The 22,998-nt window shown below is 54.5% G+C and overlaps 8 protein-coding genes across 8 annotated transcripts; 4 read left to right on the top strand and 4 right to left on the bottom strand.

The window, feature by feature from the left end:
• Positions 1 to 2,352: 2,352 nt before the first annotated feature.
• Positions 2,353 to 2,933, top strand: SPSK_04585 (uncharacterized protein; the record flags this gene model as incomplete). Its single annotated transcript, XM_016731387.1, has 3 exons — positions 2,353 to 2,428; positions 2,572 to 2,631; positions 2,755 to 2,933. 3 exons carry the CDS (start codon positions 2,353 to 2,355, stop codon positions 2,931 to 2,933), a joined length of 315 nt encoding a protein of 104 aa, XP_016585859.1.
• A 4,139-nt stretch (positions 2,934 to 7,072) lies between these two features.
• SPSK_04387 (37S ribosomal protein S7, mitochondrial precursor) lies at positions 7,073 to 8,211 on the top strand (the record flags this gene model as incomplete). The annotated part of the gene is made up of 2 exons (XM_016731195.1): positions 7,073 to 7,672; positions 7,765 to 8,211. The coding sequence occupies 2 exons, from the start codon at positions 7,073 to 7,075 to the stop codon at positions 8,209 to 8,211; spliced, it is 1,047 nt and encodes a 348-aa protein (XP_016585860.1).
• Positions 8,212 to 8,666: 455 nt separating this feature from the next.
• SPSK_04310 (acetyl-CoA acyltransferase) lies at positions 8,667 to 9,997 on the bottom strand (the record flags this gene model as incomplete). Its single annotated transcript, XM_016731119.1, has 2 exons — positions 8,667 to 9,916; positions 9,991 to 9,997. The coding sequence occupies 2 exons, from the start codon at positions 9,995 to 9,997 to the stop codon at positions 8,667 to 8,669; spliced, it is 1,257 nt and encodes a 418-aa protein (XP_016585861.1).
• Positions 9,998 to 11,382: 1,385 nt separating this feature from the next.
• Positions 11,383 to 13,203, bottom strand: SPSK_04141 (unspecific monooxygenase; the record flags this gene model as incomplete). Its single annotated transcript, XM_016730952.1, has 4 exons — positions 11,383 to 11,437; positions 11,501 to 11,585; positions 11,649 to 12,778; positions 12,848 to 13,203. The coding sequence occupies 4 exons, from the start codon at positions 13,201 to 13,203 to the stop codon at positions 11,383 to 11,385; spliced, it is 1,626 nt and encodes a 541-aa protein (XP_016585862.1).
• An 831-nt stretch (positions 13,204 to 14,034) lies between these two features.
• Positions 14,035 to 16,536, top strand: SPSK_04010 (uncharacterized protein; the record flags this gene model as incomplete). Its single annotated transcript, XM_016730824.1, has 1 exon — positions 14,035 to 16,536. The coding sequence occupies one exon, from the start codon at positions 14,035 to 14,037 to the stop codon at positions 16,534 to 16,536; it is 2,502 nt and encodes an 833-aa protein (XP_016585863.1).
• A 219-nt stretch (positions 16,537 to 16,755) lies between these two features.
• Positions 16,756 to 18,358, bottom strand: SPSK_04218 (ornithine cyclodeaminase; the record flags this gene model as incomplete). Its single annotated transcript, XM_016731029.1, has 2 exons — positions 16,756 to 18,038; positions 18,118 to 18,358. The coding sequence occupies 2 exons, from the start codon at positions 18,356 to 18,358 to the stop codon at positions 16,756 to 16,758; spliced, it is 1,524 nt and encodes a 507-aa protein (XP_016585864.1).
• A 1,531-nt stretch (positions 18,359 to 19,889) lies between these two features.
• SPSK_04487 (carbonic anhydrase) lies at positions 19,890 to 20,764 on the bottom strand (the record flags this gene model as incomplete). The annotated part of the gene is made up of 3 exons (XM_016731292.1): positions 19,890 to 20,464; positions 20,574 to 20,684; positions 20,749 to 20,764. The coding sequence occupies 3 exons, from the start codon at positions 20,762 to 20,764 to the stop codon at positions 19,890 to 19,892; spliced, it is 702 nt and encodes a 233-aa protein (XP_016585865.1).
• Positions 20,765 to 22,264: 1,500 nt separating this feature from the next.
• Positions 22,265 to 22,498, top strand: SPSK_04748 (uncharacterized protein; the record flags this gene model as incomplete). Its single annotated transcript, XM_016731543.1, has 1 exon — positions 22,265 to 22,498. The coding sequence occupies one exon, from the start codon at positions 22,265 to 22,267 to the stop codon at positions 22,496 to 22,498; it is 234 nt and encodes a 77-aa protein (XP_016585866.1).
• Positions 22,499 to 22,998: the final 500 nt, after the last annotated feature.

Genomic DNA, 22,998 nt, shown 5'->3' on the forward strand with positions numbered 1-22,998 from the left:
AAACGCATGGCATACATATAAGGCTCGCAGAATCGACCGCTGAGACTTCGCAAAAGGGTGTGGTGAGGTAGAAAAGCCACTGCTAGCTTGCATGCCACTACATGGAATATGCATCCCAGCATGCGCCCTTCCTCACCCCGCCAATTGCTGGTTGTTGCATCACCGACCTTGCTTGCCATTCCAGGACATTTCCACCCCACAGGCTATTTATATGATCCTGTGTCTCAAAGACACTTGTCTGGCAACCCGATATGCAAGAAACTGTCTGTGAGCTGGTGTTTTTCATTCAATAATGCCCGGCTAACTGCAGCAAAAGTACAGAATATTAAGAGGCGACAAATGTCTGCCCAACGGGAGGGCGTAGCCGGACATAAATCCGATGGGATGGCACGAGGGCCCGGAGAGTTGTATTTAGTCTCATTGACTGTGGTGCCTTACATTTGCAGAATAAGATGGGGTGCGTTGTTGTTATTGCCTCCCCGTCATGGAATCCACCCCCATCATCGACCTCAAGGCCAATTACCCACAAACGATAGGCAACTTCGATCGAAAACGCATCGAAGGGTGGGGTTTGCGGTGCCTGAGCAGGCGCTCTCCAGATTTGACCCAGGCTTATTGCCTTCCAGCTGAGTCCGAGGACTCCAGCCCTGACCTGACCTTCACTGGTAGGCGCCTATGCCAATGACATCCCGCTTTAGAAACAGAGATCCTCAGCAGTTGAAAGGACATGTCCAACGCCACTTTTGCATCGACCCTACCGCCCACAAAGGCAGCACACCGGCTGACAAAATGGCATCGTCAACGATCTTCTCCACTCGTTGACAAGCGGCGAGCAGCGCGCAACAAAGAGCTGCGTTGCTACATCGCGACATTGCACTACATGTGAGCAATGTAAGCATGCGCCTGGCTTGCCGAGATCAAAAGGCATTTTACTGCCATAACCTACACTGCAACTGCAGCATTGACAAAAGGCACCCAAAACGTCCAGCTGATCACTGTTTCCTGCATACGGCTCTCAACCATCGCATTCCGTTTTATGCGAGCAGCCTAACGACAGAGGCATCATTTATTTGTTTGTATACCCATGTCATTGACTTGCCGTGAGGAGGAAGGCTTCCAGTGCCCTTGTCTTCGCTTCCACAGAGCACAAGCAGTGAATGTTGGCCTTTGTGTACACGGCTATTGACATATTTCGTCCGTCTTCCAATGCCGTTTGGCTCCTTTGTTATACGAAATGTCAACAGAGGGGAACAAGACAGCCATTTTCAGCTTAAGACACTGACGGAAAAAATAGGAAATTTTCGTCAGTTCATTTGTTTATTTTGTACAACACATCGACGGATGCAAGTTCGTTTCATGGCAAGCAACACGAGCCTGCGTGCCTATTTTTCTGGAAGACAGCCAGCACCCATCCCGCCCCGTATTCAGTCAGAATTTACCGCTTCGAGAAACAAGCCCGTATCTCAAGCGCACGGTCTCCAGATTTGCTTCTAGAAGGACTGCGAAACCCGTGCGCGTGCAATGTTTGGGTTCGGCCCACGGCAATGGCACGCTGGAGGGTTTTTTGAGGAGATGTCTCTCTCAAACAGAACCATTCTCCCGTCTCTAGTCAAGTGTCAAAAACGCTCTTGCAAGGGTTAGTAGACAAGGGGGTGTGCTTGCAGCTGCAGGAAGAGTAGGGACGGGGATCAGAAAAAAACCACTGTCGAGGAAAAAGAAACTAAAAAAAAGACCAGGGAAAGCGAACTGTGAGAAGAAGAGCCAAAAAGAAAACAAAAAGCCCAAGTTTCCGTTCATCTGGCAAAGTGCGTCAGCCCAGCATAAACGCAGGTTTCGTCTGCCAACGGACACCCCTCCCTCGCCGGCCTGGCCACCTCTTTTCCTTTTCTTGGACACAACATCTTTTTGGTAACCTTTGTTGCTGCCCGTTCCCGAGAGAATACAAACAAACAGGGCGAGGAAAACGCATCCATCCACAACCCGAAAATTTCAAACAATTCACCAAACGTCACCCACTGCAGCACTGGGCACTAAACGGCTGCCACGACAGTCGACTTGCTTGGATGTGTCTCTGACGGACACTGTGAACCCAAAGGTTTCCTCGCTCAAAAAGTATATAGACCCCATCGTCGACCTTCACCTCTCTTCGCGCCAACTCTCAACTCGGCAAACTGAATCGTTTCTGTTAAAAAACATCTCTACTTTTATCCTTCTTTCGTCTTACCCTACCCGTTCTCGTCTTTACCTCTCTTTACCTACAGCTATCATTCACACGACGAACTCTTCATCTCCTTTGTCCACGGCTCCATATTATCTACATATTTTTATCTCTTTCAATCACCAGATCCAAACATGCCCAGCTCCTCTTCCCCCTTTTCTGGGCCGTCCAAAAAGGCCAACATTTCGGCGTGGCAAGAGAGACTCATCGGTAAGTACGCAGGTAATCTATAATGGGGAAAGACAACTTCTGATGGTCTTGCCCATTTCGATGAGCATCCTTCTTTCCCACACCCATCTACTGAGAAATATTCTCCGGCGCGGCACGAAGACAGATCTAACCAACCCCAATAGAAGCCTGCCGCGATTGCAATATCGACCCTCCAGATTTCCAAGTCGTTTCCGATCAGCGAGGTATGTGCCACCCACACATTCTACCGGAGAAACGGTCAAGCCGTCGCTCTCTCCGTCTCCAACATCCCCAAACCCGTTATGTGGTCAGCCCACATGATTTTTTTTTTTAACCCGCAAATATAGGAGGACGCACTGCCTGGTCAAGCCGGGTGTCTGTCTACGGATATGTCTTTGCGGCGCGGTATTGGTACGATGGTAAGAACGTCAACAATGCAAAGGAAGATGCTGCTGAGATGGCACTGGCCTGGCTGACGGGGGGATCCAACCCGAGCTCCCCGTCGACTTCCCGTTCCGGGTGGTAATCCGATGCCAGTAACGCATATGCACACGCCCTTTGTATTGGCCACGAAGCGCTGAATAGCAACTGGTAGAGGCGTTTGAAACCTCTGTCCCAGTTTGTCACGTTTACAACACTTGTCTCCCTTCTGAGATTGCCGTTGTTTTGGCTATTTTTCTGTTACCTCCACGGTCTCCTTTCCTCGTATTTCTCTTCTATTGTGTCGTTCTCCATTGTTTTCGGTCTTGTACTTTTGTTTGAGTTGGCCCATTGGGTCTTTGTGTGCTATATTTCTTTCTGGCTTTTCTTATTTTGTCTTGCTGTCTCGGTTTTCTTCTACCAATTCCCTCTCTGGAATTTGATCTTTTCCATTTCGTCAGATCACTTGCGATACAAGACGCCTTCCATCTTGGAGTTTGGGGAGCTGGATTTGGAAAATGGGGTTACCACACGGTCATAAAATGGGAATCGGCGCAGAATGTTGCAGTGACTTGTCTGCATGACCAAGCAAAGACAAGGATATGACGCCTTACAAGTCCTATTGTCAGGGTCTTATTTGCTTTTTCTATCTTTCTTGTGCCCTTTTAGCTTCTCTTTTATTTCCTTGTTTATTTTCAAAGATCAAAACATTGCGTTCGGACTTTTTATTACACCCACTTCTTTCTGAGTTTATTGAAGCACGAGCTGTCAATCCACATGGCACCCGACTTTATCGAAAACCACCCCTTGGACTATAGATAGATGCCGGTTATACGAGGAAATTGGATCCCAATCACCTCTGACTGTTTTATTTTACTTTTTGGATATTTCTTTGTGGTGCTTTTTTGTTTGTTGTCGTACGGAGATTATTTTACTATTATTTTTTTTCTTTACTTTTCAAAAAGGAGACAAAACGAGTGCGCTTTGGCAACAGCAACCAACGCACCGAGAACACAACACCGATTAACGGAAACGGAGCGAGACTGGATTGACAGCGAGCTCGGACGCACCCAAGAAATTGAAGCAAAAAAATAGAGCAGGGAAACAATGGGGAAACACGACGACTATCTAACTAAAACGAACAATTGTGAGACACCGCTAATGTGCAAAAACAAGCGAACTACACGAGAGATCTAACCACAGAACAAGCCGTGCATATGTTTAAGGAGCGGTGAGTGGGCGGCAACGGACGCTGTGCCTCCCGAGCCCACTCCATTCCTGGTCTGGTTCCCCCCATGCCCCCATGTTCGTGGTTTGTTTGGTAATGCTTTTCTCGGGTGAATCAAGTTGCATTGGGGGTCGTGTTTTTGACCGTTTGAACGTCAACCTCTCTTGTTTGTGAGACACTGCAACTGGGTTTTCATGAAAATTCTCTTCGTCTCGGCTTTCCCTTTATTTTATTTTTATTATTTTTTGATTTCTCAATGTTGACTTGCCTTTACTTTTTCGCCCCTTCTCTTTGCTAAGGCCCCCTGAAGAAGCTAACGAATATCTAGCACTCAACAAACGGCGTGGCACAGACAAGTTTCTGCTTGTCTCACGCCGGTTCGAGCAGGAGCAGGCCTCAGCGACGGTTCTACCTTGTCTTATCCTACCCTACCGTCATATGACTTATTTCACTTCGACGTTCGCCTTACACAGTGCTATCCGACCGTTGCAACCCAGAGCCGCCATGACCCTCACGCTACGGCAGCACGTCTGTTCCCCCCCGTGTTTGCGTTCTTGGTATTCGGCTGGCCTCTCACCGAGGACGTCGATCCCTTTTTTCTTACTTTGTCTTCTCTTCCCTGACTTTGCAACCCGCCCCAGTCCGAGACCGCATGGGTCCCCAGCACTTTGTCTTTCTATTCCTTCTTCTTCTTCTTTTTTTCTTTACATTTCTCCCGGGCATGGGGTTTTCTTGACTTGTCTTTGGTGCAAGTGGGTGAACAGGGGATATATTTCTCTTTTACGACCAGGCCCAGGCAGTTGCTAACGTTGAAGCGATTGCAGACGGGGAACGCGTCCGCCCAGAACTGGCCCTTAGTTTTCTTTTGCGTTGGTCTTGGTTCCTGCCCACCCATTATAAGAAACAAGAAGATGAACAGGAAAGGCGTGGGATAGCGTGAAATTATGCAAGACAGGAGGCAAAATTGTGAGAAGGATGGGATGGCCAACATAGCGGACTAGCTTGTCGACCCCAATGCCGGACACCGATGTCCAAAACACCAGGTGAAGATGTCTCCTAACCTGTTTCTTGTCTCCTTTCCTGTGCTTTTCCATCTCGTTCTCTAACCTCATCCCAGGTGTAGACGTCGCTGTTGCCTTTTTGCGTGCTCGGTCGCCCCGCTACGATAGTGCAGCTGAGCAGTATCACGAGATCAGTGGGGCAAGTACGGGGGAGGATACAGGATGCAACCACAGTCCCAAGCAAAGCATCATACGCCTGGCCCCCGACCGAAGACTTGTACACGCTTATGGGGCGCTTCAACTCGAGCGTCACCTTCATCGACTCGCACTACATACAAGACAACAATTGAAAAAGGAAGCAGACCTTTAGATACAAGAAGAAACGAAAAGGAAAGAGAAAGAAAAATTGAAGCCGGGTACGCAGACGGGCCGGAGACGAAGCACGGCGCGTTTCTTGCAAACAGAAATCCTAAGAAAACTAGGCCGGACATTGCCTGTTTTGGGACACTTGGCCATGCATGACCCCCAACATTGTTTTCTTTTGCTCCGGCCTCTCTCCACCAATCATTTGTCCCAGCTCGGTAGGCTGGGTACATTTTTGCTCTGTAAAGCCCCTCAAATACGCCCAACTAGCATCCTTTTTTACTTGACCAAGTATCTTGTGCGCCTGTCCTCGCATCACGACCCAAGCCGCATACTCTCTCTCCCTTACAGTGCACGTGGACACTTGTCTGAGGAGCGGCTTCCTCTCACGGGGTCTCCCAGCCACGGGGGCACTGCATGGTGGTCTGGTATGCACGATGAGCGACACCCACGTATCAGGCACAACCTCCTTGCATCCCGCATGCTACTCTGCTGCATCGGCATGGCAAGGTCCGTCGGGCATCCTGGCCTGGTCCACTATCAACAATGTAATACATGTACTCCATATGATCTTAGGGCCCGGTTTTTGTTTGCAGGCCTTTTGTTTGCAGGCCTTTTGTTGTAGTTAGGCGTCGGGCGCGTTCAAGACGAAGGCCCCTGCCGTTTCGACGGCCTCCGGCTCACGATTTACTGCCATGACGATGTTGCCGCCGCGGCTTTCGACAACGACCTAGGTCTTGTGACGCAGTGCAGATAGTATTGAGGTTGCAAGTGAGAAGCGCATTGGAGAGCACATGACAAGAAGGCGTATTTTGGCGAGTCACGTTGTTGCTTCCTGCTGTATCGGGTAGGTTCAAGCCCACCGGGCATGCAGACGACAGCAGGCTCGCCTATTCCTTCCGTTTGGGTTTTGCATACAGGCCCCATTTTGTGACGCCCGTGATACCGTACGCTGCGGACCTGCCGTTTGAAGATAGGTAGTGCTTATATAAAAAGAGCAGGTGCTTCAAATACGCGCAAGGAAAGCGCGTTGGGTGCTAGATCGAGCCCTGAACCCGTCTGCAGGATATTACCCGGGGCTGGGCTAAACAAGCCGAAGCACCAGTGCGCAGTACAGAAATACCATACGTAGGCGAAGTGCATCCAGTCGTATCACAAGAGGGAACACAAAAGGCAAGAGGCGTTGGTGAGTCCGACAAAACATGGCATGTCGTTCGTTGTACGGAGCATTAATTACAGGCCCCCAGGCGCTTCAACAGAGAAAAACGGGTAGCCCCGCCGCCTAAAAGACTTTCCTGGGCCAGTGTAAGATCCAATTGGCCAATCAGAGAGAAGGGGCCGCAGACGCAATTGAGCCCCACCCGGACTAAATGGTGTTCCGGGTGGAAAGAGCGCTGGAGACCGGTCCTGCCAATACCAGCCAGGCCTCAGTACCAGCGCCATATGAAAAATAAATAGGAAAATAAATTTTCGGTCGCGCGACTGCATCGAGCCTCGGCGATCGCGACATCACGACATCACGACGACACGCCCACACGCCGATACACTGCATCGACAAACTGGCATCTCGGGCTGTTCGGTGTATTTATTTTCTACCTTTTCCCGTCGTATGAAGTCAATTGACCTGGAGCGAGGCAACACACGATTCATACCATGTCCTCCTCTCGGATGGCACCGCTTTGGCGGAGCTCCGGCCAGTGCCTTGCTCTCCGGCCACGGCCAACGGCATCGACGGCTACTCTTCCGAGATCGATGGCTGCAGATGCACGAGCACGACCACAGCTGGCTGCACGCCGGAGAGTGGCGGTCGTCCCGTCGGCCGTGCGTGGCTTTGCCGACATTGCGACGACACCAGAGAGCAACAACAGTGAAAACAACACCACACACGACGTTGACGCCGGAGGCGTATCACAAAAACAAGCATTAGACCCGTCAGGGTCTGGGACGAAAGCGAACGATGTGGAAAAGCCCCATCTGGCGAACGCGAAGCGTGAGGCCATCCTCCAGTTTGAACGCTTGGTCAAGGGCTTTGCACCATTCGAACGCTCTGCCGACGGCCACAAGTTCGGCCTGACGACAAACGCAACACGGGCGGCGACGCTTGACCAGGAGGCGCTTGAGGTGGGAGACATGACGCTGGCAGACGGCGAGGCGCTGCCCCGCGTCGGCAGGCTGCAGAAGCGTCACGATCCCGTCATCGCGCAGGTCACGCGTCTGATGATGCGCGACGGCAAGCTCGCCAAAGCCCAGAGAGTGAGTCCCCCGGGTCTGTCTTTTTTTTTTTTTTTTTTGCCTTTCACATCTGTCGAGAGATCCCAACTGCTGACCGCCAAACCACAACCCAGAACATGGCCCTTGTCCTCAACTACTTGCGTACGGCGCCGCCGCCCAAGATTGACCCCAGCTTCCCGCTCATGACCGGCCACCTGCCCGCCGAGGCGCTGCCCCTCGACCCCGTCCGCTACCTCAACGTCGTGGTCGACTCCGTCGCGCCCCTGATCCGCATCTTGCACCTGGCCGGCCAGGCCGGTGGTGGCCGCGCTCTGCCTGTGCCCGCCCCTCTCAACGAGCGCCAGCGACGCCGCGCCGCCTTTACCTGGATCCTCGAGAACGCCAGCAAGCGGCCGTCGCGCGGCAGTGGTCGCAATACGTTTGCGCACCGCGTGGCCGAGGAGATTATTGCCGTCGCCGAGGGCCGGTCCAGTGTGTGGGAGAAGCGGAGGATGGTGCACAAGCAGGGCACGGCGGCGCGTGCCAACGTCCTGGCCCTGACGAAGAAGAAGAGACACTAAGCAGGATGAACATGAGAGGACGAGAGGAAGAAGAGAAGAGGACAAAAGGGCGCCTCCCAATCGAGCCCTTGTATTATTGTACTAAATTTGTGCGTTCACTGTGGCGGAATGCCGGCGAACCCGAAGCATAAAGTAAAACAAAAAATGTGTATATATAATAGTAAAGCAAAAGTATTTTCAACACACAAATATGCGTGAGTGTACGGTGTTCATCAATACCATCTTGAGTCCAAAAGTCGTTATAATCACCACAATACAGTAATGCTTCGAAACAACATGTCAAATTGTAGGATACAATTTCTAAACAGAAAAAGAAAGGCTCGTGGACCTAAACAAGTACTCATACAAGATAAATATAAACAATAGACCGACCATGTATCTATCACATGAGCCCCGTCCTTTTTATTTAGCCCCAATCCGAATCCGTACTGATCTGCAAAAGTAGACAGACCCCTTTACTCGGCAACCCAGACAGCGGCCATGCCCATGCCCGTGCCAACGCACATGCTGGTCACGCCAACCTTCTGGTTTGTCCGACGCAGCTGGTACAGCAGCGTCGAGACCTGGCGGGCGCCCGTGCAGCCCAGGGGGTGGCCGAACGCAATGGCGCCGCCCAGCGGGTTGATCTTCTCCGCCGGCAGGCCAAGCTCGTTGGCGCACCACAGGCACTGGCTGGCAAAGGCCTCGTTGATCTCGTACACGTCAACGTCCTCCTTGGTGATCTTGGCCAGCTCCAGCGCCTTGGGGATCGCCTTCCAGGGGCCGACACCCATCAGCAGAGGCGGCACGCCCACGATGGACGCGGACACGAACTTGCCCAGGATCGGCTGGCCCAGCTTCTCGGCCGTCGAGCGGCGCATCAGCAGGACCGCCGCGGCACCGTCCGAGATCTGCGACGCGTTGCCGGCGTGGATGCTGCCGTCCTTGGCAAACGACGCGCGGATCTTGCCCAGCGACTCGGCCGTGACACCAGGGCGCACGCCGTCGTCGCGGTCGACCGTGATCGTCTTGGTCTCGCCCGACTTGGGGTCCTCCCACTGCACCGTCTGGGGCGCGAGCTCGTCCTTGAACAGGCCGGCCTCCTGGGCCTTGGCGGCCTTCTGGTACGACGCCGCCGCAAAGGCATCCTGTGACGCGCGCGAGATGTGGCGGTCCTGCGCCATCTGCTCCGACAGCTGGCCCATGCCGACCTTGCAGTTGGCCGACTCGGGGTGGCTCTCGAGCAGCTCCGAGAACTCGGACACGGCCGCCGGGCCGTACTGTGTGCTCATGCTCTCGACACCAGCGCCGATGCCAATGTCAATCATGCCCGTGCGGATCTGGTTGGCAATGTCGACGCACGCCTGCAGGCCCGACGAGCACTGGCGGTTGAGCGTGCGCGCCGCCGTCGACGTGGGGAACCCGGCGACCAGGACGGCCGCGCGCATCTCCGTGGCACCGCCACCGGGGGCCAGGACCGTGCCGACAGCCACGTCCTCCACCAGGGCAGGGTCGATCTTGGAGCGCTCCAGCAGCGACTTGAGCGCGCCGGCCATCAGGTCCGAGGCCTGCGTGTCCTTGAAGCCGCCCTTGCCGCCCTTGGTGAAGGGCGTGCGCAGAGCAGCGGTGACGACGACGTCGTCGGGGTTCTTCTCGAGAAGCTTGGCCTTGCCGCCGGCCGAGCCGCCGGTCAGCTGGTTGGAGATGGAGGAGAGACGGTCGAGGGCTGGACGGAGCGGGACAAAAAAGATGACAGTTAGCTTAGTGGCAAAGACAGAGGAGAGCAGACAAAAGACTTACCACCCATTGTGAATGTGTAGAGGATTGTAGAGGTCGAATGAAAAAGTGAGGAGATGCAGAAAGGGTATCAAAGATGCAAAGGATGCGAGATGTGGTGATGGATGGTGAGGTAGAAGGGAAGAAGAGATCGAGAGAAGGAAGAATAAGACGAAGAGACGAAAAGGAAACAAAAAGGGACAATGGCAAACTGTTTTGTAATCCCCCTGGAGCGAACGAGGACTTGTGAACGGATCGAGTCAAGACAGCGCCAGTTTCTCCAAAGCTTTCTCCATAATAAAGCGAGGATGGTGCTGTCGAAAATGGGCGAGCCGAGGCATCCTCGCCCCTCCCATCGTCCTTTCCCCCGACTCCAGCACTGGCCACAGCGCACCTGCGTCACCACTTTTCTGGTCCTTTCTGTGCCTTCCCCAATGAGCCTCCAAGTCCGGGGATCCGCCCCAGGCCGAGTCGCTTCCCCCAAGAAACACCGCTAGTGCGTGGCGCTAGAAACCACCTGCACCTGTCCAAAAATTTTTGGGGGGGTGTGACGGTCGCACTTTCACATGTTTTCGGAATTGCACCTGCCAAAGTTTTGGCGCTGCTTGCCGCTTTCGCCTAAGGCAGGAACGCAGATATGCATTAAAGCGACCTTCTGTGTCTTACTCTCTGCTTGCGGACACCTCTTGTGCCACGGCACCTTCTGGGGCCTCTGGAATGCAGCAAAACACTTTCAGCACTGATTGCCGTGAAACACAGTTGTCTCACTACAACGGCGTGTCCATTATCATGTTGGTTTCGTACAGAAGACATTCACAGTCAACGACGCATTATTCTTCCGTAATTATGCCGTACTACTTTGTGATCTGTCATAACGTCGCACCGGATCTCACTGTCATCTCACCCTATGGATGGTCAGGGTGAGGAGTGCATGTGATCACTGCGCTTAGCTCTGTGGCGATGTTCGCCGGTTTTTGTGGCCACCTAATTAATATGCATGTATGCGAGTTTCTGCGCATGTTAGACAATCTGCTGGAACTCGGCTGCCCACAAGGCAGTATATTACGTCGTAGGCTGTAGGCCAAGGCCGCTTAAATGACCATCCTCGTGATAGCCTTTGGGCTAGTGTTGCCCGAGGCTTTGACATACCATAAACAAGCCCGTGTAAACGAAGAGTGCCAGACAGCATATTGATGAGCAAAATTAATCGAAAGGTCATGTAAGTGAAGATTATTTCGTATGGCAGAGGCTGTTAAATCCAAGATGCTTTCGAGTAATGAATTCCTGAACGCCTTTGTCGTCTGTTTCTTTTTCTTGTCAATATTTCGATAATATTCTTGACATCTTATTCCCAGATTGTTTTTGCCTTCCAACTATCCGTACGATTCCGTAACGGGCCTTGTCATAATGCCAGCGCTACGGAAGAGGTTCGAATCGAAGGTAGAGCCGCTCGGCTCCCGGTTCAACTTGTCTGTATCACATAGACATGGTTAGCTGCAGTTTACTTTGGCAAACGGAAACAGGTCCAACTTACTCTGCGTCATCGGGGTCCATGCTGCTGTCGTCCACGACATGCGTCTTGAAGCGACTGTAGATCGCGGCAATGATGGATTTTATTTCTGCACGGCGTTAGCCTTGTCGACAGCCAGAAAGACCACTGAGCTGGTCCCTTCGACACTCACCTTGCATGGCAAAATGGGACCCAATGCACATTCGCCCACCAGACCCAAAGGCCCAAAACTGCCGATTGCGCTCGTTTCTTTCCTTGTCATCCGCACCGGTCCACCGCGTATAGTCCCAGGTCTCCGGGTCGGGAAAAACGGACGACTCGCGGTGCAGCGTATGTGCAAGGGCCGCAATGCGGACGCCTCCCGGAAGTCGATACGGGCCCAGCTGGCAGCCGGATGCGGGTGTCTGACGGGGTAGCGGACCGTCGAACGGCGCATATAGCCGCAGGGTCTCCATAATGACGGCGTGCAAGACGGGCAAACCATCCAGTGTCCTGGCATCCGGGAGGAACGGCGAGCCGGAATCTTCGTCTGCCTTGAGCTGCAAAAGCTCTGTCCGCAAACTGTCTTGCACATCCTGGTGGACAGACAGCTGCCACGCCAGATAGGCGAGCGTGCTGGCGGTTGTTTCCTGGCCGGCAATGATGTGGTCGTACATCTCCGACTGGGCCGACAGACGGGGATTTTGAAGCACAGTATTGTAGAGGACGGACTCTGCGCCGTGTGCAGTATTCTCGCGTTCAACGGCAGACAGGAACGACTTTACTACCGTAGGCTCGTCCTCCGGTGACGGTTGGTCGGCTTCACCGTCGACCGACGGACTGTCCAGCCGCGCGGCCGTCGTCTCGAACAGCGTTTGGTTCCAGTCGGCAAGCTCGTTGGTGGCCCGAACCGCTGACCGCAGCAACGGAAAGATGCCGCATTTTGCGACCACCCGTGACAGCTCAGGGAGCTCCTGCTGGAAAAAGAAAGCACTGAACCGGGTCAGATACGTCTGGATCCAATGGCCATGGGCGGCTGGGTTGCGCAAAAAATCGGTGCCGCCGCGGAGGCCATATATGTATGATGTGATGAAGTCCATGCTCGTCGCTTGGAACAACTGGAACATCTCGACGCCCTTGTGCTCTTGGCCCGCTTTCGCGGGCTCCGCCAAGATGGGCAACAGCCGGTCGAGCAGGATGGCACGAGCCTGGCCGGCAGCGGCCGGCGATGCCTGGAGGAACGATTTCGAATAGACATGCGAGACCATGCGCTTTCGCATGGAATGCTCCTTGACCGGGATGACCGAGAACATGCAAGGGACGCTGTGCACGAGTTAAAAGCGTGTTCTCTCGGTGTAGAACCTGGTACTTGCAAAAGAAAAAATATCTTACCCATAGTTGTCAAATATGCCGTACCACTTCGTCCGGTTGAAGGGCCCGCTGTAAACGGTCTTGACATAGTCGATGCTGTCGATGCTTACATCGTTCGGACCGAGCCGCACGACAGGTCCAAACTTCTTGTGAGCTTCCGCGAGGGTCTCAGTTTCGGCGTCCTTGTAGCGAACGGAGAGAATCCACAACGACGAGAAGGGAGCCGACCAGTGTGCATTGGGGATCTGGTTCAACGGGCTGCCAACGAGTGGGAAGACGACAAACCGGGAAACGGCAATGGCAGCCAGCGTAAACAATGCCCACGGCAACAGAGACGTCCCAAATGTCGAGGAGAAAAATGCCGAAGAGGTCTCCATGGTGGTGCACGAGGCGAGATGGGGAGCTCAAAACGGGCCTAGACAATGCAGCTTCAGGCGAGGCTCGCTCCAAGGGTCCCAAGATGGCATGCAAATGCGCCGGGGGCGAAGCAAGGCTGGCGATGATTCAAATTGCAGATGGATGAATGGAATGGTGGAGCAGATTCGTTGTTCCCTAAGTCCAGGGACGAGTCACATTTTATGTTGCAGTCAGAGGTCGATCCGCTCCTTCCTTGCCCTGAGACACATCTTGTCAGCAATGTGTCGCTATTCTGCCGACTCGCACAACATCGCCAGGTTGGGAAGGAGCTGGACGTTACGGGATTCTCAGACAAATACGAACGCCAAGCGTTCTTGCCCAGGCAGCCCTACAGCTTCTAGGCGCATTGGGGCCAGGCCAGGCCCACTTGCCGTTGTACAGAGCCTCGTTGACTCGGATATTGTGCAGCGCCTCAGCGCTAAGGTGTTAGTGAAGAGTCATCCCCTGAACCTGAAAGGATCTACGGCAGTCCGCTAAAGCAGGCTGCCGAACCCTGTAACATGCAGCTTCTGGACCAGGAAGCCAAACCGGCCAGGCTCTTTCCTACTGTGGCACACGTAATTGGAGGAAAGTGCAATGAAGATATAGCACGCGATCTTGCCGCTCTTTTACACTCGTACACTTCTTCTTCTCTTCTCTCCATCAACAACAAACATATCAACAAACACTCAATCAACTCTCTACGGTTATTTCCTCGGAATTTATGCAAGCTAGCCAAAATGGCTCTCTTTCGGTAGTTTGCAGCTTGCATTTTTGCACAATTTAAATTGCATTTTTTTGTTCCACGAAACATGGCCAGTCATCCAGCAGCCCTCGACCGGCTGCCAGATGACATTCTGTTTCTCATTCTCGAGAACCTCGACACGGCCGGGGACCAGGCCAGCCTGAGCGGGACATGCCACAAGCTCCATGGCTTCATGCAGAGCGAGGGCTGGCGGGCCTTCACACGCCGTTGCTTCCCCGGTGTTTTCTCAGCCGAGCTCCAGGGTCAAGCTAACGCCAATAGCTCCGACGGCACCAATGCTGTCGGCCACAGGAGCCAGATTGACGCCAGCATGCGCGACGGCAGATATGGCGAGCCCGGGTGGAGCGCCCTGGCCGAGTCCCTGACATGGCAAAGCCGGGCTTGGGACCGCCGGGCCTTGGCCTTCCAGGCCCTGATCCCAAAACAGGACCACATTCCTCGCCACAAGCGGCCGCGGCCCTACATGCCGTCCCTGGCTGTCCATTTCCAGGCGGACCTGGCCGAGAGCGGCAAGCAGCTTGGATTGGGCGTGACTGGCGAAGAGATGCTGGTCATTGGCGCCGGCGAGGACATTGTCGCCCGTTTCCGCAAACGACCTCCCGTCGAAACCAATGACAGCGTGCCCGTGGACCTGGTCATGCATGTTTTGGACGGCCAGTCAGCTGGCTATCGGCCGGGATTCGACGACGTGCGAGCCGTGTCTGTGATTGAGAATGCCATGGGCATGCCGCGTCGACGAGGCATTCTTGCCGGTCGAGACAACGGTGACGTCTCATTGCTGTCTGCGGAGCCAGATCAGACCTTTGGCCAGCTCCTGGCCAAGTTCGTGCCGAACCAGAACACCAAGGTGGACCAGACCCGCATCTACAGCATCGACTTGTCGACCAACCCTCGGCATATGGCCGCTTTCGGGAGTAGTCTTCATGGTGGCCTTGCAGCGGTGACAACACCCTCTGACATCCTGTTTTATCCCATCCCTCAGGCACAGAGCACGCCGGATTCCTCTGGGGGTCAAGCGGCCGATTCGCCGGCAACGATACACTCTGTTTCTGCGTTTCCCTTGGACGAGGTCGGCCTATATCCCAATGGTAACCGCCAACCTTTCAATGCTCGATGGATGGAGGCTGGAGGGACGCTTGCTGTTGCTATGGGCGCCGGGGCGAACCCACTGCGATATCTCACTGCGACGCCGACTGGTCCGGTTGAGCTGACGTCGGCGTACACAATGCCTGATCTCATGGAGCACTACAGCCTGACTGACACCACCCTAGTGATCCCGACGTCGCTCACACCAGTGCCGTATTCATCCATCACTGGCGGAAACGGACATCTCACGCTGAGCGGCTGGCGTGATGGAACATGCCGCTTGCAAGACCTGCGCACAGCCAGCCCCTACGACATGATATATCAAGACAATGTACTCGGTCCCCAGGAAGCTGCGCAGGCGATGCTGATTTGGGACACCGATCGCTTCATCACGGGCAACCAGAACTCGGCAGGCCTCAAGGTCTTTGATCTGCGCTGGCCGCGCCGATACTACCACACCGACGCTCTTCCCTGCTCGCAGTCGCTCCCGTTTCCCACACCTCCCGTGCCCACGAGCACAATTAGGTCGACAAACATGTCTGGGCTGTCACTCGCCGATGGACCGGGTACGCCACATCGAAACACGAGGCCGTTGCCGTATTTTTTGCCGCCCGAGTTGCGCACTGCCCAGAACTGGCCGCCGCCGGCACCACACGTGCCATTACACCTACGCCACACGAAGCGTTGTGATGTGCTGCGTTCGATTCGTTGCCGCTGGCACACGGCCTCTCGCGACTTGTTTTACCGGTCAAGCGCGTCGCTGTTTTTGCAACGCTCGCTTGAGGCCCACAATGTCACGGCCACGGGCGTATTCGCACTCGTACGTGCATCCTCGTCCGACCTGGCACCGTCCAATTTCTACGCCGGACTCAAAAACTGCGTCGTCGAGTCGTATCTGCACGAGCAGGTTGTCGGCGTCGAGTCGCCTCGCTATTCGGGTCCACGTGGCGGGCTATCGGGTCAAATTCGGACGGCCATCTGGACGGACGGGGGCGGCGCTCCGTATTTCGGCTACCGAGAGCCCACGTCGGGTTCGATAACGACGGCAGTGAAGAGCAGCATTGGCAAGGGGAATAAAAACGCCAATGGCAAAACTGGTGGCAGTGGCGACCGAGCCCTCTACCAGACGTACGACCTGGATGTGGCGCTCATGGAAACGGGCGATAGCATGGCCCATCCCAACATTGAAAGCGGACCGATGTGGCTGCCACGCTTCCGCAACCGCAAGTACGAGTTTCAGCGTGTGCCTCGGTTCCTCTTTGACAAGACGACCAAGGAGGACATGCGCGGGTACGACAAGCGAGGTATCGATGCTGCCGCCCGCTTGGACGAGACGACGCGGATCAAGAAATGGAGCCATCGCTTTGGCCGCAAGGATGTCTCCGAGGACACAGTGTCGTTCCGCGACAGGTACCAGCACCGTCTGGACTTTGGCTTCCAGGACATTGTTGATTTTCAATAAGATGCAGACCATGGTCCCGCCGCAAGAAAGCAGGTATACGAGTCTGTGGTAATGCCGACAGTTTTGTTTGTATTGTGGACTTGGGAATAGATTTGTTTCGGAAAAGATGCTGGGCGGGAAACGGAAGGATCCACATAGACAGAGCACAAATATCATAATATACACACAACGTATTGGAAATGTCATAAAACCATTGATCGTTTTCATTTTCATGTTCGCTTAAAATCCTGGCACGCGTGTTCCAACGCCCTTTTCGCGGGCAAAGTCAATCAGCCGCAAGCCGACGCTGAGGTCCATGAGACCGAGCCCCACGCTCTTGTAGATGACGTTGCCTCGCTGCAGCCAGCGCGCCGACTGGTCTTCCTTCTTCTTGCGCCGGTCGACGGACGCCTGGCTCGAGCTGCGTCGGTGGTGCCGCGGCGTCAGGCTGGACAGCAAGCCGCCACTGCCCTTGCGCGCGGGTGACGCCGACCGGCTGTGGCTGCCGCCGCCACTGGCTACGGTGGGTGTTGTCGGACTCGCAAGGGCGTCGGCCGTGCTGGGAGCGTGGGAGGTTGTAATCTTCGGCATGCTGTCCTGGCTGCTGCCGTAGACGGACGACATGGCCGGCCCGTTGAGGCTGAGCTTCTCGAATTCGCTGGATGTTGTGCTGAAGGTGCTCGCACTCGACAGGCTCTGGATGTCCTCGGACGAGTCGTCGTCGAGCAGCGCGACGCGCGACAGCATGACCAGCTCGCCGAGCTCGACGAGGTGGCGCGGGCCCAGTCCAGCTTCGGCGATCTCGCCGGCCTCCTTGAGCGCGCCGTCGAGCGTGTCCACGACGACGACGCCGCCCTCGACGGCGTGCTTGTGGTAGTGTACGTGGGTCTTGTCGGGCGTCTTGGTGGCTTGGCGCAGCAGCTCGGCCGGCAGCTCGCGCATCTCGTGCGTGTAGGAGCCAATGGCCACAATCAGGCGGCCGCGGCGGCGGCCCTCGTGGTTGGTCAGGACACGGTGGTCAAACAGAGGTTCGGTCGAGGGCGTGCAGCAGAAGATGACGTCGGAGCTGCGCAGGTTCTCGGACAGGAGACGTTCGTAGTCGTTGTAGCCCGTGGTGAGGATGCTGAACTTGGTGTCGGAGGCCCAGCCCTCGCGCTCCTTGACGGCCGTGGCCATCTTGTAGAAGCGAGCGACAAAGGCGCGCGACGAGTCGAAGCGGCGGCTGATAATGTTGACGTGGCGGATCGTGTCGCCGCGCAGCAGCAGCGCCAGGCGGACGTGCCAGTAGGCCTGCTCGCCACAGCCAAAGACGGTGATGTTCTTGACGGTGTCGCGGCGCTGCAGCAGACAGGCCGAGGCCAGCGCCGTGCGGAAGGCCGTCAGCGTGCTGGCGTGCAGAATGCCAATGGGGTTGCCCGTCTCGGAGTAGAGCGTAAGGGCGCCCGTCGGCCGGATGTTGGCCTTGGCCTGCGTGCCCACGGGTGGCGGCAGCGTGTCCTTGCTTGCTTTGGAGAGTGTAATCACTATATCGACGGACATGCATGTTAGCATGGGAAAAAAACTATCGTCTCGACAAAAACCAATCTCCAATCTCCCACCTACCCTTCATACCCAGTCCCTCCGTGCTGCACGACGGCATAAACAGCGTTGTGCAGCCGGTGACGGGCGACGTCACGGAAGTCCGCGGCGGTTGCTGGATGTCGCCATCCTGAACACTCTGGGTGCCGGTCGAGTACTCGTAGAGGGCCTGCTTCAGGACGCTGCGGAACGACTCCAGCTCGTCAAAGGTGAGGTAGTTGAGAAGCTCGGCAATCTCGTCATCCTTGAGAATCGTGAGCGACATGGTGGCGTGCCGGTGCTGTCGTGCTTGTGTCTGCCGTCGTGGAACTGTAGATACGGTTGCCACTGGTGATGATTCGACCCAAGGTTGTTGTCTGCCGGTTTGCCTATGTAAGTGCAACGTGCACAGGGCTGCCCTTGGGCAAATAGGCCGTGTGTCAGAAAGTGTGCTGGGCGAGCGGAGTTGTCGGGGTCGGGCAGTCGGAACAGAATCGGCGAAGCTACTTTTCAAATAAAAAGTCGGGGAAAAGCCGAGATCAGATGGATGCTCTGTTCTCTACTACAACTGCAATCGTATATCAGCAGACCAGTAGAGAGCCAAATCGAAGACTATGGCTGGGATGTCGAAGCTGTGTTCTGCCCCTCTGGCGTTGTCGCGTGTGGATAGATGAGAGCAGTGAGTGCGTCACCATGGCGAACCGTTTTGTTTTTTTGTGAACTTTCGCCACACGGGAATTAGCTCTCTGCTATACGGAGTTGATGCTGGGCTGCAGTGGATGACACAAGCGCTAAACCGGCCCTATCTTTTGACAAGTCTGGCAGGCGCAACCATGCAGTCTGCGCGTTCTTGCCTCGCATGGTGGGGTTGTGACGTGAGAGGAAGGGCCAAGCGGCGGGGAGGTCTGTGAAAGGAAGGAACGAGAGAGGCAAAATGGAAGGAACGAGAGAGCAAAACAGCTCCGCGGAACGGAAGGAGCAAGGGAACTTCAATTGTACTTGAATGAGAGTGCAGGATCGATCAAGAAGGTCGAAATGGTAAAACAAAGTGCAAGAAGGAGAGGTGGAACCGTTTTCATCAGTGGGGTATCATCAGTTTGTCGAGGAAAGTGGCAACTGAGTGAGCTCTGGCCGTATATGCATACGTGTCTTAGCTTACAGGGCGGAAGCTGAGGAAAGCAACCGGGAGGCCATCTTGGTAAAAGAGAAAGGGGACGGCAGCAAGCAAAACGTAGAAAGCACCTTGGGCAAAAGGCGTTGTCTGGTGATCGACGGCGCAAGTCGAGATCATTGGCTGTGAACATAACGACGGCTCTTACATCATATGGCTTCGAGCTGGAAAGAAACCTACTCACCGCTGACATCGAGGAAATGCAAAAGCAACCAAACTCAATTACATATGCTCTCCCCAAGTCTACCTGGCGTGCTAGGAAAGTATGTATGCCGAAGAACCGGGAGAAACAGAAGACAAAAACAAGAACGATAAGAACAGAGGCGACAGCCAAATCGCTTCGCTGCACATGACATATAGAAGGGCCTCGATCTCGCTGCACAGAATGGATGATGCTTCGCTCCGATAAAACATAAAAGCAGTGCAAGAGAACAGAGAAGACCTCAAAATCGTACAAGACATGAGAAATCGACATGACGATCAAATCACGCGAGCCGAACCCAATCCGGCCACCATATGTATGCTCTAGCCACCCCAACTCTACTCCGGCAATGGGGACGCCAGACAGCGGAGACCGACCGGAACCGCATTTCAACGCCACCAAGAAGACTCCGAAACGGATCAAAAAAAAGATGCGAGCACCGCATCATCGGATGGCCATGGAGGCGTTGCCGGCACGGAAGACGAGCATGCCGTGGTTGCCACGCACCACCTCTTCGCCGCCAAAGATGCCGGCGCTCTTGCCGGTGCCGTAGCCCAGGTCCCGCACGCGGCCGCTGGGCAGATCGAACAGGCAGCCGTGGACCTCGAGCCCGCGCTCCTTGATGGCCTCCTGGATGACGACGTTGGCCAGCAGCACCTTGACCCCGGCCTCGACGTTGAGCTCGGCCATGCGCACGGCGCGGACCTTGTCGTCGCGGATGGCCGCCAGCTCCTCGGAGTGGGCCGCACGCAGTGCTTTGAGCGGCGTCAGCCACGTGTCGAGCACGCCACCGACACGGGAGTCGCTGAGCGCGGCAACGGAGCCGCCGCAGCTCGAGTGGCCGCACAGGACAATGTATTTCACTTTGAGGTGGACGACGGCGTACTCAATGACGGCGGAGGTATTGATGTCGGTCGGTGAGATGATGTTGGCGATGTTGCGGTGGACAAAGACGTCGCCGGGTTGCAGGCCGAGGATGGTGGTCTCGGGACACCGAGAGTCGGAGCAGCCAAGCCAGACTGGAGGACGCGGGGTTAGTACACAGTCTCATGCCAGGTGTGCCCTTTTGTTTTCCAGCGACTGCTTCCAGTGCTGGTTCCCAGTGGCAGCTTGTTGGCAACAACTTACGAAACTTTGGTGACTGTCCACTGGCCAAGTTGGGAAAGAAGCTCGGGTTTTGGTGTGCCTTGTAACTAGCCCAGGCCGCGTTGGAGCTCAATGCATAGCTGAACGAGCTCTCTGGAAAGACCAGTCAGTATGAGACGCATTGGTGAGAGTGTCGGTTCTGGATCGTTTAACATACGCTTGCTGTCCGCCATTGTGAGGTGTGAGGTAAAAGTCGAAGCCTAGACTGGTCCGAAGTGACCGAGGTCGGTGAAATTGCAGTCGTACTGTGTCGTCCAATATTGTCGAGTAGGCGAAAATGGCATCAGAAGACGAGAAGCGGTTGAGACGAGAAAAGGCCAGCTCGGCCTGTACTACGTAGATATTGATGAATAAAGGGAGAAATAAAATACAAAGGGAACAAAAGATGGAAAGTATAAACTGTGAAAGGGGAAATAAAAGGGAAAGAGAGCAAAACTCACCCCATCGGAACAATGCAGGACCAAGACCTTGTGGGTGAGGCGAGCAAGGGGGTGGTGGGCGTGCGTGAAACAAATAAGGCTAAAAAGGCAAAGAGACAAGGAAATCGGCGGGCTGAGGCAGACCAAAAGAAGGACTTCTCCGTAGAAAAAGGAACTGGGCCAGGAATGGGCAGGTGATGCCACACGCAGGTGGAGGGATTAACAAATGCGGCGACACCACCAGACGAGACATACGGGGTTGTGAAAGTGACAGCACAGATCTCGTCGACAGTTACAGGAGGTTCCACGCCAGAGGAATACTCCGATGGGACGAGGGTGTGTACGAGGGTGACGGAAAGGGTGCGAGGGATTTTGAGAACAGACACAGGGGTGTCGCGTGTGTAAGTGCTGTAAGAGTATTGGGGGAAGGGGTGTAATGGAGAGCAGCGGTCGATCCGACTGGCTCCTTTCTATTTCTGTTCTTCACAGTGCTCTTCTTCCGTCGTTCCTATTTTCGTCTCGTTGTCTTGGGAGTGGTGCTCGGTCAAAATTCCAGTGTTCCCTGAATGTTGTTGACAGTACGAAATATCTCTTTTGCTTTTGTTCGCGCAGTTTTTGTTTTTCTCGTCTCGAATACCTTGGGTTTATTTGTTTTGTTTACATGGCCATTCTCAGGCCCGTCTGGAAAATGAGTGCCGCATCTTATGCAGGTTGTCACCCGCTCGTGTGAGATAACGCAACAGTTAGAGTTAGTCCAGGTGTAGGGAATGGGGGTGGATGAGAAGGCGAAATAAAAGAATAACAACAAAATGTCAGAAGGTGCGGAACGAAGAGCGCAAATGCCCGGGTGCCTTGGAAATGTATTTGAGCGAGATGCTGGACTGCTTTTGGAGCTCGGTGAATTTGAAAAGGCATGCATAACAGGGCACTGCGTTGTTAGACGAAAAGAGGATGGCAAAGATGGAATAAAGGCGTGTTATTTTTCTGCCTCGAGGTTGCATTGAGGATGCCGTTTGGTGCCGGCCAGAGCTGTAGATTTTAAGGAAGGTGCAAGCGGTGCACGTCAAGAAGAGAATGTGGAAGGCGCGATTTTGCTGCACCCAGTTCAAGAGTTATCAAATTTTGGCGAGAAATCGCATAATGCGAGTGAGATAGACAGCACAATAGCTACACACAGCACACGTGGACCAGGCAGCATGACCACAGATGCAATGGAGAGAAGTGGGGAGAGAAGAGACCGGAAGAGGGAAAGACATGGCGAATGGAAAGACCGGCGAGGCTTTGGAGAAAGGAAGCAGAGCCGTAAATCTGGTTCCTGGCAAGGGCGTCTTCACAGATATGGGATGCCACGACGTAAACGGCATGGTATCATCAGATGCAGGCGCCACCGTCCTCGCGTATGACGGCGCAGAGATGCCCTGTGCTCGTGTTTGTAGCAGTGATTCCGGGGCCTGCTGGGAGGACCGTTTAGTGAAACAGACGATTTAGGTCTGCTACGTCCCATTGTCGCCCCTGCCTTTCATCCCCATCGACCTACGACACGCTGAGGACGGGGAAGGAAATCCCTGGTCGGTGTGCATCAGACGCAGAGAGGCAGAATTAGATGCGGCGGCAGCAGCAGCTGAAACTCGTCTGTGTACATCATGTCCGGGGTAATCGTCAACAACTAGAAACTGCACGTATCGCCCATCTCCTCTTGATATTAGCTTGTGGCGATCCCCCTTTCATTGCGGCCGGTCGGAGAAAAACGTCTATTGAAAAGGTGGCGAGTCTGGCCACGCCAGAAAAGTGTGTTGGTTACGGGGTCACATATCAGAAAGCAGAAGACGGAAAACAGCGGCCCCCTAAAGTAAACACTACACGATGTGAGGACGTGGTTGGCGGGTTGGCGCAAGTGGGACGTTTCTCAGAGTAGGTCGCAATCATAAGTTTTAGTAGCTTACCGCATCTAGGGAAAAGTGCACTAGCCAAGTCGGGTTTTTTATTTC

Source organism: Sporothrix schenckii (assembly GCF_000961545.1).
Source record: "Sporothrix schenckii 1099-18 chromosome Unknown Cont47, whole genome shotgun sequence".
In the NCBI taxonomy this organism is placed as follows: Eukaryota; Fungi; Ascomycota; class Sordariomycetes; order Ophiostomatales; family Ophiostomataceae; genus Sporothrix; species Sporothrix schenckii.